Genomic DNA, 18,894 nt, shown 5'->3' on the forward strand with positions numbered 1-18,894 from the left:
GACCAGAAAATAAATTTCTAAATTTTCTTTTCTGCCTTAATTCAGGAGATAGTGACTTTCCCCAATTTTTTAGCTTCAGCAAACATTTTGTTCTCATTTCATTTTTCAGCAGACACACAAAAATTCAACCTCCAGATTGATAATTTAAGTTCCTGGTATTCAGTTCACATTTTAAAATGTTATTGAAGTATTATTGCACCTAGATAAGAAAGTGTGTTTCACACACTTTGTCACTGACTTTGGAGCAAGAAGAGAATTAAATTTTAGTATTAGAATTAAACAAAACTGGAGATAGTTTTGTTTTCTACCAGCGTTTGGCTGTGCATTTAACTAAGCTGTGCACGGTGCCTCGGGTTACCCAGAGGTTGTGTCGCGTCCTGTGGCGCTCCATACCCTAATTTAGCCTGACATTATGTTTTGACTCATCACGTTAGATTAAGTGCACCATGTGTGCCCATACATGAGAGGATGTTTTTGTGCTTACAGTTACCATAGACTGGAGGAGTTGGTGTTCAGTGTTGGATGTGATCTCAGTGTTCAAGCGTCCTGGGTTGCTGCATTGGCCTTGCACCGAAGGAAATAAATCAGCAGCATACTAAAAGCATGTTCTTTTCTCTAGGCAAGCTGACACAGGGGCCCTGAGGGAAAGCCCACGAGAGAAGAGTGATCAACTGGACCAGAATTTAGGCCACAAGTCGAAGTCTTCTGTCAGACCTTTGCACGTGCAAGAACCTCCAGTTCTGCCTCCCGAGAGTCGGGGCAGGTCTGGGACATTGCCTAGTGACTACCGGTACTCTCAGGAAAATGTGAATGAGAAGAGCAAGGATTGTAGCCTGCCTCACCTGCCCTGCTCTGAGCCACAGACCTCTAAAGAGAACCACTCCTGTCAGTCCTGGGGCAAAGGAGAGGAAAACCATAGAACAGAGCCAGTGCCACCGAACAAGAAGCGTGGACCTGCTCCTCAGAGGCCACCACCACCTAAAAGAGACAAATTCAGGCGACCAGATATTTGTGCACCGTCGCTCGGCGCCTCTTCTGAATCCCTGCTGGTAGCACCTGGCCGGCCCTTCCTGTCCTCATCCCCCAGCTCCACCCAGGTCTTTGCCAGTCAGTCCTCTCTCTGTCAGAGCCCTGCAGCTTTCAATGGAAAACTGAAGAGTGCTGATCCACAGCAGCTCCAGCAAGTGTCATCCACAGAGAATGTTTGTCAGCACTTAGAAGAAAAAACACACCTTACGTCGGAGTCTTCCAAGTATCAGTATCTTCATAAACCTGGCATGGAGTCATCAAGGTCCCCTTCTCCCCAGTTTGCACCACAGAAGCTCACTGATAAACCTCCTGTGTCCCTACAGGATGAGAACCCAGCCAGGTACTAGATGAAACTCCTTTACTATTTTATTAACACTTCTTGCCCACTTAGACCTTATTATTGATTGTCTCTTCATTTTCTTTACATGTTCTTCAAGTTCATTAAGCATTGAGCCATTGCAGCATATTTTAGAGACCACAGACTTGTGTGAAATTCCTTTTGGTACCATTAATGTCCTTCAGCTGGTCTGTGGTTTCTTTTAGTTGACTTTGTGCTGCCCAGGTGTTACACCTGGTAGTTAGTAGAAAATGAAAGGGGAGGGTTCTAAGGGATTTTCCTCTGAATGTACAGGCAAAGTCAGAAAAGTCCCTGTCATCATTTCCCCTACCTAATTCTGTATATAAACATGAATCAGCGTAGGGAGGGACAAAGCAGATGTGGGAAGAGAAGCTGGATCCTTTGTGAGAGAACATCTGTTTTGAAAACACACAGAGTAATATACACTTGCCAAATCATGACTAGTTTTATGTTGCTTTTACAGTGAAATGTGGCACTTCAGGTTGTCTGTGGAGGGGTCCTCAGCACTTTATGTTGACAAGGACTGAACACTCAGCAGGAGATTGTCAGTCGTTTCCCAGGGTAGATAAACTCAGAATTAGACAACTGACTGCAATTAATGGATTGCTGCGTCTGTCATATGCTGCTAACATCATAAAAGGTTATTCTCCCACAAGATAACAAACTCTTCCAGGAAGCTCAGGAATCTTGGTTTTCATAAATCCTTCAGCACTATAATTCATGGTTAAAGAATGAAAACAAAACCTCTAAATTCTTGCAGAGTTTGCTTCTCTGAGCAAAAGCAGTTGGCATGGCTTTTCTCTACTCTAATGTAAATGGTTGAACAAACTCAGGCTGTTTTCCATTTTGCCTCATGACATGAAAACATGAATCACTTTTTTTCCTAAATAAGCCTTAATGTTTTTCCTCTTACAACTGGAGGAAAAAATGAAGTTTCATTCTGCTGTGTTTTTAACATGAAGTAATAATATAATTTACAATGAAAAGTTCAATATGTCATATGAACCCTAGAATCCATGTGCTAAGGTAGATGACAATAATGACTTCCTTAATATTTTGCTTTGACTTCCTTAATGTATTACTTTATGAACAGATACGAAGGATGTGTAGAAAGGCAATTGTATTTGTCCTTCCTTTTTGCTAAGCTTTAATATTGAAATGAGCACTGAGGTGTGCCTAATTATATGCCCATATCTGAAAGATGAAATACTTACCCTGAGAATCTTTTGCTAACATTTAAAATTCTTAGGCCCAGACAGCTCTTGTTTGCACACAATGTATTGTCCCCAGTTAATAATTCAATTACTCACTAAAACAGGTTTGGCCAAAAAGGACAAGTGTGGTGGCCGTACCTTGGAACTTTTGATATGGTGTTTATTACATATGAATAAAATATGTTAAGGAGGTTTGTCTTAATACAAAGTTAATCAGATTTGGCTTATTATTTCTATTGGCTCCTTGTGTAGGAGTGTTTGGACATGCCACTTTGCATGCTGGGGCAGCTGATGTTTGATGGTGTTAGCTTATAGCTTTTGTACTCTTTTAAGAGAAGTGTCGTGTTCATCAGCAGGCCAAGGTGAGTGTGTGTGCAGGGTTTCCCACAGTGATTTAGGTAGAGAAATGTGTGTGGGGCAAACACACAAAATTACTGTGTGCTGCACTGATGGTGCACTGTACCCTGATGGTGCACACAGTTAAGCTGTTGCCAAAAACAGCTGTTTAGCAGCAGCAGAGCTGAAAAGAGTGTATAATAGATTTCCACTAAACCTAAACTCAAGTCAAGGAGGGACTTTTTGTGGTTGGGTTAAGCTTTGGAATGTCCACAAGCAGAGTTGCTGCAAGTCAAAATTTCATGCTGCCTTTCCACAAATGGCAAAACTTCAGAAATCAGCACGGTGGTGATTGCAGAAACAGAATTTTTGAAGCACCTGGTGTTGAACTGTCTTTGCTTTTACTGAGAGCAGTCAATTTAATGATGCCTTAAATTTTTGGAAACTCTTTGACTAGGCTGAGAGGAATGTACTCAAAGTCTCAAAACAGATGCTGGGCATTTTAGATGAGGAATTGCACTCAGCTCACTTCTTTTCTAGTTGCCCCCATACATGCATTCATCTTATATTTCCCCCAAATTCCAAAATATGTTCCTCTTCACATTTTAATGGAGCTTCAAATGTGTGGGCTTTAATTAAAATAAGCAAAAGAAAGGGTTGGGGATGGTGGCTGGGCAGCTCTGCTGCAGTCAGAAGGAGAGTCCCAGTTTGCAGCTGGGTCCAAGCAGTGGGCACAGAAGTGAGCTCTTCAAAGTGACAGTGCCCTTGAATGAAAACAGCCTGATGGAATGGAGTGGGGACATTCAGCATGGGCTGGAGACCTGCCCCAGGAGTTGGATCAGTATGTCACAGCATATCCACAAAGCACTTGTGGAAAGTAAATACCTACTGGGGGGGCTGCACATTCATTCAGAGGCAAATACACCTTTAAAATACAAGATACAACAAAATGTCAAGTCAAACAGTAGAAGTTACCAACAGTAGAAAAGTATAAGCTTATTTTAGGGAAAGTGACACACCCACACTTAGAGGGAAAGAGCTGTAGTGTGTCTTGGTCACTTATCTGAAAGGCAGCAAGCTACCCGGCCAGATGAAACCAGATATTTTAGCTAGTAGGCAATGTTCCTTTCCTTGCTGTACAGGTTCCAAACCCACAGTATGACAATAATTTTAAACTTTTTGTAAACTCAGAACCACTAAACTAGACTTCAGTTTCTTATATGGTTTACATACACTACAGATGTTTCTGTAATGTTTTTTAACATGTTATTGTCCAGTTTAAAAATCTAAGTTAGCATTGCTTTAAGTACCTTTCCTTACTGAGTGGCTAAGGTAGCCCTGTGTGCTGTGCAGTACAGAACTTCTGCTACAGGCTTTTCTTAAAAAGAATATCCAGAATTGTGTGTTATCCTCTTCAATGACTGGTTTCTCTTATTTAAGTGGAAATCTAGAACACTATGATAGGCTCTATTTATTAAGCTTCTATGTCATATGTGAAATTTTATAAGTGAATATTTTTTTTTAAACCATGTAATTAAGTTTTGAATGATTTCCAGATTTCCCATGTGTGATTCTTTTTATTCTTGTAGCTCAGCAAAAACCTAGCCTGTGGGATGCTCCCATCTGGTCTGTTGTCTCTTGCCTTGGAAGAGCTGAGAATTGATGTGAGGGCATCCCAGACTCCCCGGGCAGCTCAGCTGCCTGTCAGGCCAAGGGGAGAGGCCGCTGTTGGATCTGTGTGAGGCACTGAGGGTGGGCTGAGGGCGTTTTCCACTGTGCCTGTGGCAGCAAAGGGGTAAAAGGTGATTCAGTAGTGCTGCCTGAAATCTGGGGCCTGGCTGCTGAGATTGGACCCTCGTGTTCATGGAAACAAACAAGTTCTGTGTCATGCGTATTGTACAAGGCTGATGTTAGGGTCCCCTACAAATGAACTAATAATACTATTTAAAATTAGTGGGCAGAAAAGAACATGTAGATTTAGGGCTTGAGGTACAGTGCTAGGAGTAGTTCATTATCTCACTCTCTTACCTCTCTTTTTGGGTTTCCCCTCTGATTTGCAGATATGAATTGAGATTTAAGGTTCTTCCATTTCTAAGGATGAATTTTATTTATTTTCCAGAATTGAAAGGGTTATAGACAACAATACTACAGTGAAGATGGTTCCCATCAAGATAGTTCATTCTGAGAGCAGCGCAGAGAAGGAGAGTCGGCAGAGCCTTGTCAGTACCATGGAGCCTCCTGCTTTACCCAGTGGTTTGGAAAAGGACCAGATTAAAACACTCAGCACTTCTGAGCAGTCCTATTCACGATTCTGTGCTTACACCAGGCAAGGTGTAGAGCCAGAGCCAGAAGCCAGAACCAAACCAGTTGACCCTCAACCAGCTGAAGAACCTGGGAGCAACTTGAAGGACAGCAGTGCTGCCACGCAAGCATCCAGCTATGTAAAGGCCAAAGAAAAGACCTTAGAAGACTGGAAGTCAGAGGAACTGGCCAGAGAAATTGTGGGAAGAGATAAATCTCTAGCAGACATACTAGATCCTAATGTGAAAATAAAAACAACAATGGATCTGATGGTTGGAATATTCCCTAAAGATGAACATCTCCTAGAAGAAGCTCAGCAGCGCAGGAAGCTTCTGCCAAAAGTTCCCTCTCCAAAAATTTCAGAAGAGAAGTGAGTATTACCTTCTGTAAGCTCCTATGTCTTTGTAAGCTGCTATCCAGAGTGGGTCAGTATTCCATGGGGGCTGGAGGCAAGTCTTCCTTCTGTGGAGGTCTTTTATGAGACTTCTGTGATGAGATAGTAGTCAAGCATGTACTACTAATGATACCATTAATGACAGAAACAACAGTGTTGTGCAGTATGAAAGATTTCCAAGACATGGTTGAAAGCCAATTTTTGACAACTTAAGAATTAATTAACTTTTGCCATTTCATTGTGATTACATATTTTACCAAGATCATCCAGTCTAGTAACTGGATAGAAAAGGAACAATATTCTTGCCTTTTTATGTGATGAAAATTTGTGATGACACCTTGAAGCAGGCATGAGGCATTTCCTAGAGGTGAATGAGATCAAAGAAAGAAAATAATTTAATTCCATCCACATTGATGTTCTGTTTTTTTTGTTTTCTTGGTAGAAATTATCTGAAAAGTTGTATCCTTCTCAAGAAGTTTGATTCGCTAATCAAAAAGTTAAATACTTACATTGTGCTATCCAAATCCAAAAGGATACTATCTATGACACTGAGATTTTTTGCATTTCTTTGTAAAATGTAACTTTTCATTTTGTTTCCAGATGCAATATCTTTGATGCATTTCAGTTCTTGTAATGATGTATGATTGTCTGCGTGGTTTCAGTTTTAACTTTTCCTGAGCATGTACTGAATTCATACAGATTTTATTCTCAGTGTTTATTTATCTTATTTATATAGGTAATGGTTTTCTCTTGAACCCTCTGCTTTGTTGGGAAAATGATGGCTCTAAAACATTCTTCTTTCTTTCATTGATAAGGGTGTCAAGGCAGTTAATGAAAGTTTTGACTTTTTCCCAGGAAAGAGGAGCAGAGTGCACCATCTGCCATCTCCCTGACAACCAATTCTACTTACTACAGCACATCTGCACCAAAGGCAGAGCTGCTGATTAAAATGAAGGACATGCAGGAGCAGCAGCAACAGCAGCAGAGTGAGGATGATTCTGAAGATGAGCTGGATCATGACTTGTCAGAGAAGAAGGTAGAAGACATTTCTAAAAGTGTAATGGGAGGCTCTGAGTGCTGTTCATTGCATTAACTGAATTTGTTTGACTAAACAGCCTCCAATATAAGGTCTTCTAGATGTGCAGGATCAGTTGGAAAAAATCAGCCTCTTTTGGTTCTGGGGGGTTTTGTGTTTGTTTGTGGAGATGAGTTAAGTGTATACCTGTGAATTTAGGTACTTCATATTAGGTGCTTCTTGCAACTTGTGTGTTTTGGAAAGTCTCAAAGGGAGAAGTCCCTTGAGGGACTCTCAAGGGGAGAGTCCCCTTCTTTAAAAAACCTCTTGAGGAGGTTTTTTAAAATACCATTTTTCATTTGAGGTCCTTCTCTTTTCTCACTATGTAAAAAGAAACAGGAGTGCTTATGTATCCCACTGAAGCTGGTGGTGCTTTTAGTTGTTCCAAATTTTTGAAATTTAGGTCCAGAATTTGGGTTTGTCTTGAGAGAGAAGGAGCATGCAGACACCTTCTTTTTTATTTTTTTCCTCCCACTTTGTTTTCATGAACAGCAGAATATTTCTCCTGCCTCCCAAATTAATAATGATTGTGGGAGATAATTAGCCTGGTGGATTCATTGGAAATTGCTTGTCACAAGGGAGGGAAGCAGTCTTCTCATTTATCTCCATCCTTTGGTGTTTTATTTCTGAACAAAGGTCACCAAAATTCCTTAGATACTACAATGATGATCTGACATTTGTGTGGTAGGAGAAAGTGTTGTCCTGCAGTAATATTATTGCATTTATCTCAACGTGGCACAAAATATTTTAATAATTGTCCCCAGTATGGATAAGCTGGAGGAAATGTTCTGTTTGATCAAGTAGAGTGATGTAGTTTAACTCTGTTTACCTAAGCCAGTAATGCAGTGGTGTGCAAACCTTTTCTGTCCAAGTCAGCTCTCTGCTTAAAAATCAGCTCCCGGGGTGTACTTGATAATCCAGTCCCAAAGAAATGATTTTGAATTATTAGGACTGTATTTAGTTGCTAAGAATGAGAGATTTCCACCTGTGGTTCAGAGCAGGCATGGCTGGCACTGCATTTGAGGGGGCTGTTGTGTTTGTTTACCTCTGTGTTGTTTGAGCCCCCCTCTGCACCATTCCATGTGCTGTGTACTGCCAGGGCTTGGTGTGCCTGCAGCAGAGCCCTTCCCTCACCCTCTTGCCAGACAGCTGCTGAATCCAACAGCTGTGCTACTTAGACAAATTAGAGATTTCATTTCATTTTAAATGATTTGGTTTTATCTGGTGCCACATGTGACTGTCACATTCATGATTTTGCTAGAATTAGTTTTGTTCTCATTAATTACAGAATAGGAGGGAGGTAAAATTAAACCTTTCTTGTTTGCTCAACAAACTAAATACTAAAACTTTTATAAGTAAGAGTGCCATTTACTTTTTTTTTTTGTTTCTTAACAGGAAAATCATGTTTACCCTTTCCATACTTCTCCATCCATCCCCCAGCTTCAGTATATACCACTAATCACATGACACAGGAAGGTTTTCATGGAGGGCTTTTAGCAGAACCCTCCCATCTTCTCCTCTAAGTGTACATGTTGTAGCACACATGCCCTGCTGCTTGCTTCTCTCCCTGCTCTTCCACATGGAGATGGAGCACTCAGTTCAGTGGGCTTTCATCATGGATCTTGTCAGAAAACATATAAAACTCTTTATAAGTGGGTCAAGGCATCTTCATTAAATGGACAGAAGATGCAGCTTGGTCCAGCTTCTCACATTTGGCAGCAGTTTAACAAGGGACCTGAACATTTCAATGGCACACTTTATGACTTCAGTAGTTTTACATGGGCCATATGCCCAGAACCTGTTTCTTGATTCCTGGAAAATGGTAGTTCTGTTATGAGATATTTTAATTGCAGTCCACTGTGGAATGATTCCTGTATTTGTCATTCTCTGCTCTGCAAACCAGAAATGTGGGGTGATATTTTTTACTTTTGAAATAAGTATTGGATTTTCATATAGAGTTGTTAATTTTTTAATTTTGATTTTTTGAGCTAATCCCTGTATTCCCAGCTAGCCCAAATGGAATGTGTGTGTCTTGTGTACTGAGTTTAATGTAGGTTTACCACAATTATAAAATACTGATCAGATTTTGAAGATGCTATAAGAGTGGTTTTTATAGTGAGGAAAATCCATTTATTGCTGTGTAGAAGTTTCCCCTTTGCCCTTAGGAAAATTTCAGCAACTGCTGAAGAGTATAATTCATGTATACCAATTTTTATCTGGTTTGAGGCTTGAATTCCTTAGGAATGGGGTGGTGAGCTGAAAGCAGAGTGTAATTTACACAAAAGCCTGCCAAGCAGTGAGCCACCTGAGCAGTGCCGTGCTGAGCCGCCTTCTGTGTTGCTAGTCAGATCAGCAAGAATCACTTTATTGTTTTCTTGTGTACTGGTACAGCATTCACAGCTATAAATTATTCATCTGCCAGCCTGAAAATGTAGACTGCAGCTCTTCTGGCTCAGTAGATACTGAACATAATACAGGTTTTCTGCTGTTTAGCAAAAGGATGTAGTGAGTTCACAGCTGCTGCATGCAGAGGCTGCTTCATCTGGGTCTGAAGCAATCAGTAATCATAATCCAATTCTTAATAGATATGACAGTCTTAGTATTTATGGCCTTCTCACCTGAAAAATTGGTGCTTTAGAGCTTAGCTTCAGCTGCAGGGATGTTACTATACAGGATGTTACTGGGAAAATGGCTTCTTTCTTTTTTAAAGACAGAACTGAGAGAGTTGATCTGGACTGGCAGACCAGATCAGTAAATGCTGAGCAGCTATGGCTTTTTTTTTTAATTAAAGAAAGTTGCAGCATAGCTGCAGAAGTGAAAAAAAAACCTGACATAATAACATAGAGCACCACAGTATCCTGCTGTGTTTGAAATGGTGAAACAGCAGCATAGTGCATGTCATCTGAGGGAAGTGAGAGTGTAGCACTGTGACCTACATAATCCAAATCAAACTGCATTTGCATTCAGAGAAGGGGGAAAAAATAAAATCCTGTAGATTAATCAGTCAGTAAAGCAGGCATCTGTAGAACTGCTTACTACCTTAATCTTTTGGTCACCAAGACTAATAGATAACCCAGATCCAGATTAACCTGCTGGACTGAGTACATTAAATCAAAAAGGAAAAAAACCAGTATGGATAATCCATGGGTTGAATTTCTACTTTCAAAAAGGCTGCTGCTTTTTCACGGTGTAGTTGCTTTCTGTTAAGATGACAGACTTTGTTTTGTGCTGGTTTTTGTTCCCAAAATAAATTGGCAATGACTGTTCAGTGGCCTCTGTGAGTAGCAGCTGCTATCAGTATGTTTCTCAGTAATCATGAAGGCTTGTAATCAGATTTGCATTTAGAAAGCAGAGTTCCTAAAGAATGTCATGAACAATTTAAAAAAGAGAGCCGGGGTACTGTGAAATAATGACTATTTTAAAGGATGTCATTTTCATTCAGAATTTGCACTGAGGTGTATGTTTAGAGAACTCTTTGGAAATTTTTCTTACCTGAAATTAGCTGAATACCAAATAGGCACGTACATTTAAATAACAAGGCATTTTTAGGGTGTGAATGATCTCAGAGTCGACAGCTGGCTGAGCTAACTCACACTTGTGCACCAAAAGCTAATGGGCATGTGAGAAACAAGAGCTCTTGCCCAAATGCAGGGAGGTACAGAGGGACCACAGGTGATCAAAGGAGATCTGGATTCTTGGTCTGGTTTCTGCTGGTTCTGCACCTGATGTGCTTTTCTAAGGCAGTGCAAGTGTACCTCAGGCAGTGGGGACTGCAGTACAGAACACCCCAAAGTTCAGGTGAGGCTGTGTATTCGCCTGGCCCAGGACAGTGATGCTTCTTTGGTCCTTTGGCAGAGCCACTTTGCACAGCTTTGTGCAAAGCTGCTTTGTACACTACAGTAGATTTTATTCCCTGTGCCCTAGGGATTATGACTACCCTGCAGAAATGTTGTAAAGCACTGTTAATGCGAAGATTTTCTGAGTGGAAGGACTGCTATTGGAGGAATGCTAATGTTATGCAGAAAGGAAAAGAAAGCTTGACGGTGCCCTAGTTTTAACTGCATCAAGTGGAAAATATAGGATTATTTTTCTAGTACTGTGTATCTTCCTAAGTGTAGCTCTTCAGCAAGGTGTTATGGACCTGACCTGATATTTAGAGACACAGACACGTGCTGTACTTTCTGCTGTTCATAGCAGCTCTAAAGCTGCTCCGAGAAAAAGCAGGAAGGCTTCTTGGTAGGGTGAAAAGACTTCATCTTTTTCCACAATGGTAATTTGCTTTAGCACAGGTCTTTAACTGAGCAATGTGCAGCTATGTCCTGAACCTTTGAATACAAAGATACAGACCTTTGACACAGGCAGGTATTTATTTGTAATGCACTCATTGTCAAAGCCTCATGGAAGTCTGAAATGCATTAAAGTGCCAGCTGACATGACTTTCAGAAGTAGGGAAAAAGGCAGTAGTGCTAATAAATTCTTATCTCCTTTATGTTCCACAGCAAGAACTTATTGACAGCATAAGTCGGAAGCTGCAGGTGCTGAGAGAGGCACGGGAGACACTTCTGGAAGACATCCAAGCAAACAATATCCTGGGAGAGGAGGTAGAGGCCATTGTGAAAGAAGTCTGCAAACCAAATGAGTTTGACAAATTCAAGATGTTTATTGGTGACCTTGACAAAGTGGTCAACCTCCTGCTGTCCCTGTCTGGTCGTCTGGCTCGGGTGGAAAACGCCCTCAATAACCTGGATGACAACACCTCTCCTGAAGAACGGGTGAGAAGGGCCAACAATAATATTCCTACATTTAGGGAAGCTCGTGGGACAGGGGAGTTTGCCTGGTTTTGTTTATCTAAATTGCAGCACTCAGCATGAGGGATGGTATGTGGATAAATTTCTTAAGACTTTTTTTTTTTTAGATTTCTTAAAACTTTCCTCTTTGCCTTCTTTTCTTGGAATACTGAAATGGCTTGCTGAGAAAAAGTGGATTTGGGGTACAACATACTAGAAAACAGACTTCTTGGCAGAAGTTTAAAGAAAATGAGAATCTGCTGATAAGAGCATAAAAAGGAGGCGAACAAAAATATGGTAACAATTCAAGATTTGAAAAGGAGTGTTTGTGCTGTAATGCAGAAAGCTTGCAGACTTCTTTATACTCAGTGAGGATCTTGATACAAATCTATAAGGTTGTTAAAAAGTAAATGCTTCTCATCTACTACAGCTTCTTTCCACAATGCCTAGTGAGGAGCAAGAGCAAGAAACAACAGAAGGACAAGCCTTTAAAAAAAAGCAGGGGAGAGGGGGGAACAGGGGGAGGCATGGCTTGCAGCAATTTTTGTAACTTCAAATCCCATCAGACCTTACCTAGGAAGGAGAGAGATAGCAACACAGATATGCACCAAAGGAGAGATGTAGATCCTGTGAAACCTGGGCTAAAATAAATAGAGAGTGTGGAGGGGGTGTGTGTTTGGAGTGAGTTTAGCTTCTACGGTTAAGTGAATGTGAAGCAGGATTTTTGGCTTGTAGCTGTGCACTGAAATGCCAACAGTCCACCAAAATGTTGTAACAGAATTTTTTCCACAGGCTGTGGCTTCATGTTGTTTCTTTTGCCTGTTGCATTATTTCACACATAAGAACCAGTAAGTGCTGGGACTGATCTGAAGCTGTGCTTTTGCTGTTTGGCCCCAATATACTTGATTAATGGCTGTTCAGACTTCTCTGTGACTGAGGTGGAAAGGAAAGTATTTGACAGCTTATTAAAAGGGCAGATCAAAGCTTCTGACACTTGGAGAAATTTAATCCCTCATTATACTTTTTTCTAAGTGTGGTTTCAGTTGTGTGATGGGGAAGGAGCTACCATGATTTGGGTACATAGAAACACAGTCTGAGAGCTGTGATAAAAATAGTTTACTGGCTGGATGTGGAAAAGGAAGATGGTGAGGAGGTGGTGTAGTAAGGACAATCAGAAATTGTCTGTGTGTTCTGATGTGAAATTTATACTGACAGAACTCCAAATCCCTAACATATTTCAATCACCATTCATCTTCACATGCACTGACACCAATCTTGCCATAGTAACACCAGGAGAGATCCATCAGGACTGAGATGAGCCCTGGGGAGGAAGACTTGGGGGTATTGGTGGATGAAGAGCTCAGCATGACCCAGCAATGTGCACTTGCAGCCCAGAGAGCCAAACGTGTCCTGGGCTGTATCAAAAGCAGCGTGGCCAGCAGGTCAAGGGAGGAGGTTCTGCTCCTGAGACACCCCTGCAGTGCTGCATCCAGCTCAAGGGCACAAAACACCACAAGGATAGGGATCTGCTGGAACACGTCCAGAGCAAGGCCACTCAGTTGATCAGAGGCCTGAGCATGGCACAAGCAGAGAGGTGGGGCTGCTCAGCCTGGAGAGAACACTATCAGAGAGGTCTTAGAGCAGCCTGCCAGTACCTAAAGGGGGCTTACAAGAGGGAGTTTTTACAATGGCATGCAGTGATAGGACAAGAGAGAATGGCCTTCTGGTGAAGGAGGACAGGTTTAGATAAGATGTTAGGAAGAAGTTCTTTCCTGAGGGTGGTGAGGCGCTGGAACAGGCTGCCCAGAGAGGTACCCACCCTCCTACCTGGAAATATTCAAGCCCAGGTTGGATGGGGCTTTGAGCAACCTGGTCTGGTGGGAGCAGGGGTTGGAACTGTATGATCTTTAAGGTGCCTTGCAACCCAAACCATTCTGTGATTCTATGAAATGTATCTTGAAGTGTTGAATTCAGACTGGTGCTCGTAGCTCTTTTGGTTGTCCTTTAGTATTTGTCCTTTTAGTAGGTCAAATGATAAAATGTGGTGAACCACTTACATACCATACAAACAAAACAGAGGATTTTGCTTCCATTGTTGGGGAGTATAATCCCAGTGACCACTGATTTTTCTTTCCAAGATGATGTTGTCTAATAAACATTGCTCTGATAGCTTTCCACTTTCTAGGAGCCAGCAACAGCTTACCAGACTTTCTCAATAAAAGCAGTCAAATAATAACTGCTGAGTTAATACTTTGTCAGATGCTCTGCTGTGGGTCTTTCTTTTTGCCACAGGGAACAGTATCAGGTATTTCAAGTTGAGCTTCTAAAAGGGGCTTCATCTGAAGAGCTACCAGCCCCCTTCCTCTTACAAACAAGGCCAGTGTCTTCTCATTGCTTGCACTTTGTGTCCACATCCTCTTGCATTCTGGCTAGTTACTGCTGCTCAGTGTGCACACACCTGCAAGGCTGCCCTGGGAGCAGTTTAGTCACACTTCTGGGTTTGAGGCTGTCTGCTACTTGCCCTGGTGAGCTCAGGAGAACTTTTAGTTCCATCTCTTTGCAGCAGATAATTCTGCTTGCGACTTGCAGTGAGATTTTTTTCCCCTGGCATAAGCTCAAGGGAAGATTAAACTTTTTTCTAATAGTGTGTGATTTTTCTGATTTGTCTTCCATAGCTGTCTTGAATCCTGAGTTAATCTAGGCTGTGTATTTTAAGTACATTGAGAGCACAGATCTGAAAACATTTCACTCTTGAGCAATGGTCTGTCTGTAGAGTCAGCACAGGATGCATGTGCAACTCTGACAGGTAGGTTTATTAAAGATCACTAGTCTGTAGCCCCCTTTGTCTCATACTTCCATCTTGAAAAGATTGTTTTATATCCTACAAAAACATTTCTCTATAAATCCTTCAGGCTTAATAAACAGCATGTGTGATTTAACAGTAGGTGCAAATTAAAAAGATGGACACATTTATTAGAACAGACTGAGGTTTATTTGAAGAAAGCTTCTCAAAGAAAATTCATCTCTGAAGCAAAGCTAGAAGTTATGGATTGGTACCTCTTAGGGACACTTTTTAATTAAGTTCAGACACCTGTACAGAATTCTTGATGTCAGAGTAAGGCAGCCATACTCTGTCACTGGAAAAAAGCAATCACTTGTAGGCAGACATCTGAAATGGGTTGGATTGGTGGTGCTCCTGTCTCTCCATGTACTGCCAGAGGGCAGCCAGGTGATGCAGGTGGAACTGCTGGCTGTGCAGACAGGTGATGCTGGGGGAGAGGCTGCTGTCCTCTGCTGGCCTCTTTCTCTTGCTTCCCTTTTGCCCTTCTGTGGTCTTGCCTCAGCTTTGACTCTTGCTCACATCTGAAGACCACAGGACTTCACATGTCATTGGAAAGGCTTGTGGGTGCAGCAGAATTGCTCAATACAGTGTCAGGAGCTGTGTAAGGACAAATGACTCCATTGGTCTGTTTCTGGGTTCTGGAACCACAGCTGTGCCAGTGCTGTATGGAAGATGTAAGACAGCTGAGTCCTAATTTGAATAACTATTCTTCAAAGGCAACTCTATTGTATACAGCTATTTATAACTATTAAATAGTAAAGGAATCTTTGAAGTAATGCTTTTGTGGCCAACAGAAAGTAATGGTGTGTTTTTCATTGATTTACTACTATTTTTTATCAGTTTGTTAATGCATTTTATTAGTCTAAATTTTAAGGTGTGTTCTTTTTCCACCTTTCTAAATATTCAGGAAGGTCTCTGTAGCTAAAACCAGCTTGAGAGAGAATTGAACAGTGAGGCTGTTGTCCCAGCCTAGTGAACCCAGTGAATTTTGAACTGTTTTTCTTTTCTCCCAAGCGGACGCTGGTAGATAAGCAAAAGCTGCTGACCCAGCAACACGAGGATGCCAAGGAGCTGAAGGAGAACCTGGATCGGCGAGAGCGCATCGTCTTCGACATCCTGGCCAACTACTTGAGCGAGGAGAACTTAGCAGACTATGAGCACTTTGTGAAGATGAAGTCAGCCCTCATCATCGAGCAGAGAGAGCTTGAGGACAAGATCAAGCTGGGGGAGGAGCAGCTGAAGTGTCTGACTGACAGCCTCCAGCCCGAGCGGCTCAAATAAGGGCACAGTCCAACCAGCAGTGGGAAAATGGGAAAGAAGGAAAGGATGGGGGAGTTTCCAAGTGTACAAATGAGTCTCTTGGCTTGCTTGAGTGTCTGGTAGAGAAACAAGTGCACAAGAGAAAAATAGCTCTCACTACAGCAATAATGCTCTCTTTCATTTTTTTTGAATGATGTATTTAATTTTTTTAGAACACATTTTTATTGCTGGACTCTACAGCTGTTCCTCATTGCTTAAGTTCCAGAAAGCTCCACAAAAGGGGAGAGACTCTTAACCTTTCTGCTCAGTATGTTCAAAGTTTGTGGCAGTTGTGCATGCAAACAATGGTTTTTAGAATAGGTTGTATAGTTCCTTTATGTTCAGATGCTGCACAGTCTGCTGGAAAACCCTACAGCAACTCACAAATGCACACACATTTAGAAGCTCTAAATTTAGTGGGTTTTTATGTTTTTTAAAGACACATTAAATAGGGGAAGCATGCATCTTATAGCTAATATATTCAGATTGCTGAAATGCAGTGTCACTGATCCTGTGGCATCAGACACTTTTTTGTAATATTGTATATAGGATGGCACTTTCCCCATGCAGAAAACAACTTCAAAATCAGTCTAATTAAATGCTTCTTAAGCAGCTTGCAAATCACCTAATGCCTACCTAGATGAAGATTTTTTTTTAATTATTTTGCAAGACATTTGTACACTCTTAATGCAATGCAAGTGATTTTCTTTACCAAGTTGTACTTGATTTAAGAAACAGGCTGGAAGTACTGTGCTGATTTTATTCAAAGCATTTTTCATCTAAATTATTTACAAGGCTCGTTTGCTTTTTTGTGCTTTTTTTATGCATGTTTTTATTCTTCTTGTCCCAAACCCACTACACTTCATGGAAATAAATGTAGGTTAAGGACACTGCTTGTGTTTTTCTTCTGGTTGCTCAACATTGTGATGGTTTTATATAGACAATTAAGTTATACTGAAGTTGACCTACATAATGTTGTTTGTTCCTCTTTCTCAGACTACCAAATGCAATAGAAACAATTCTGCTGTGTAAATACTGTGCATTACTTGGAGCAACTCTGTGTTGTAACTGTGAACAAAAGTGGGACCGTTTGCTTGTTTTTTCCATTGAACAGTGCTAAAGGAGAGGATGTTAGTTCACAGTATCAGATCACTAGTCTGATCTCATAATACTGCCATTGACTTAGATAGTTTCCAGTAGCTCTAAAAAGAGGTGCTAACTCATGTTTGCAGCACATAATGGGTTATGCTGACTTGCATAGATACCTGCAGTAAGATTCTACAGTGTCTTAAGTCTCAAGTTCTATGTTAAGATAAAGTTTTGCAGGCAAAGAAAGTCTGGGAAGACTTTGTGTATATGCCATTTCCATTGTCCTAAGGGAAAGATTTATCTCTCCTCAGACAAATAGATTCCCCAGCCAGAAGCCATTTTCAAGGCTGATGTGAATGCCAGTCTGTAGCTAAGCAGGTTGAAAATACAGTCAGTTGTTGAAAAGAGAGCAAAGAATTCTTCCCACTACTCCTGCAGTATGGCAGCACTCATAAGAGTTTTTCTGTCCTTCTTACCTGAATCCTCTCTTTTGTGGGGAGAGAACTGGAAAGGCACTGATCAGTGAATTCCTTGTGAGTTGGGGAACTGGAGAACAAAACTCCTCTGGAAGCAGTTCCTTTACAGACAGGTGCAAACATGAAAAGGACTGTTGCCCCCACACACACCCTTATCGTGCACTACTTTGCATACCTGGACCAAATTTTAATTGAAATGATGTTGATGTGCATCAGTTGAGGTCAAATGGAGCTACCATTTTACAAGACCTACAGCTGACCTTAGTTTCTCCCTCCTAGTTCAGAAATGTAGTCTTCTGGCATCTCACAGTATTTTGCTGCTATGTTCCCAGGACAACTGGTCCCTTTGTCCTTAAACCTATCCCTTAACCATAACAAACCCAAAACTAAACATAAATAAATTATGCTTGTCTTAGCTTGGAGAAAAGTGTGCATTGTTTTATCTGTGGCATTTTAAAAATTTTACATATTGTGGTTGCTCTGAAATGTGTATGTGAAATGTGAAGAATAATATAATTACAATGTGTTTGTATACAGTACTTTGATTTAGATCTCTGATAAAAGGTAGCAATATTGTGAAAGCTATATCTATTATCCTTTTCACAGAACAGTTGTGTAGACACTAATATCTCCTTTCCTTTTTCAAAACTTTTGAAAATCACTCACCCTGGAAACGTGAAGATGGTGGCCTCCCAATGTTATATGTAAATCTGTAAATAGCTGTACTGTTGCTTTTTGAAAAAAATCTGGTGCTAATGTTTTGCCTTTGGCGTCCTGGGGATGGCTGTTCCTTCATCCTTTGTTGTTCTCAGTTCTAGATCTCTTTGTATAGTGAAAGATTTCCACAGTGCTTCTCCAACTGTTTGGATCCTGCAGCCCAGAGTGAAAGTGTACAGTTTTCCTGCCTGACACTTAACATGTACCTACTGACAAATGGTATTGCTTGACTTCGAGAAAATAAACTGTATATTTCAATGTAGAGTTAGTTTTTGTGTGCAGTGTTAATGTCAAAAGCTTCTGCTTTGCTTTGCAGTGTTGGCCATCTCATGGTGCCCATCAATAGTGCTTTTCAAGGCCAGGCCAGTTATCTTGTGGTCTGAAGTAGTTTGTTGTCTTTGTACAGCTTATTTAATGTGTTGAGTAATTAATCATTCTCAAGTTCCCAGTGTAAGTACCAGAAATGTGTTTGTGTCTATTTAATATTTTAAGAGTGTGAATATCAGATGGCAGAAAGATAAAATGTGTTATGGGGTCGATAAAACAAATGGGTCTCTCACCACTTAGAGAGCACATCCTAGGGGAGCAGTTTAGATTTTCCTGCTTGGGCAATTCCACTGTTTCAGCTTCATCCATGTTTAGAATGGATACTTCCTACAGAAATATCCAAAGTCAGTGGTGTGTGAGATTTTCTGCAAGAACAGATCACTTGTGAACTCTCCAACTTGTAACAGACTTTCACAGAAACTTCAGTTTAATGGGGATTCTCAGGTTAACTGCAGTCTTCTGCCTTACTGGGAGACACTGGCAAGTATGCACAAATTTATAGTAGAGGTGACCACAGATCACAGAACCATAGCTTGATCCTGGAAATTGTCTGTGATTGTCTGTGAAGGTCTTTATAAAATCTGAGAAAAGGAAGTTAGGGAAAGAAAAATACTTGGATATTTGTAGGATTTTTCTAAACTTCTTTTCAC

The 18,894-nt window shown here is 41.0% G+C and overlaps 1 protein-coding gene across 3 annotated transcripts in view; it reads left to right on the forward strand.

The window, feature by feature from the left end:
* SHROOM2 (shroom family member 2) overlaps window positions 1–18,157 on the forward strand; it is a 117,940-nt gene extending 99,783 nt beyond the window's left edge. For all 3 annotated transcript variants that reach the window (XM_058799913.1, XM_058799914.1, XM_058799915.1), the window contains 5 exons: window positions 620–1,369; window positions 5,057–5,608; window positions 6,488–6,668; window positions 11,207–11,479; window positions 15,351–18,157. In XM_058799913.1, coding sequence (XP_058655896.1) covers window positions 620–1,369; window positions 5,057–5,608; window positions 6,488–6,668; window positions 11,207–11,479; window positions 15,351–15,617 — 2,023 coding nt within the window. In that variant the 3' untranslated portion in view covers window positions 15,618–18,157. The remainder of the gene's footprint in view (window positions 1–619; window positions 1,370–5,056; window positions 5,609–6,487; window positions 6,669–11,206; window positions 11,480–15,350) is intronic.
* Window positions 18,158–18,894: the final 737 nt, after the last annotated feature.

Source organism: Ammospiza caudacuta, chromosome 2 (genome assembly GCF_027887145.1).
Source record: "Ammospiza caudacuta isolate bAmmCau1 chromosome 2, bAmmCau1.pri, whole genome shotgun sequence".
Taxonomy (NCBI): Eukaryota; Metazoa; Chordata; class Aves; order Passeriformes; family Passerellidae; genus Ammospiza; species Ammospiza caudacuta.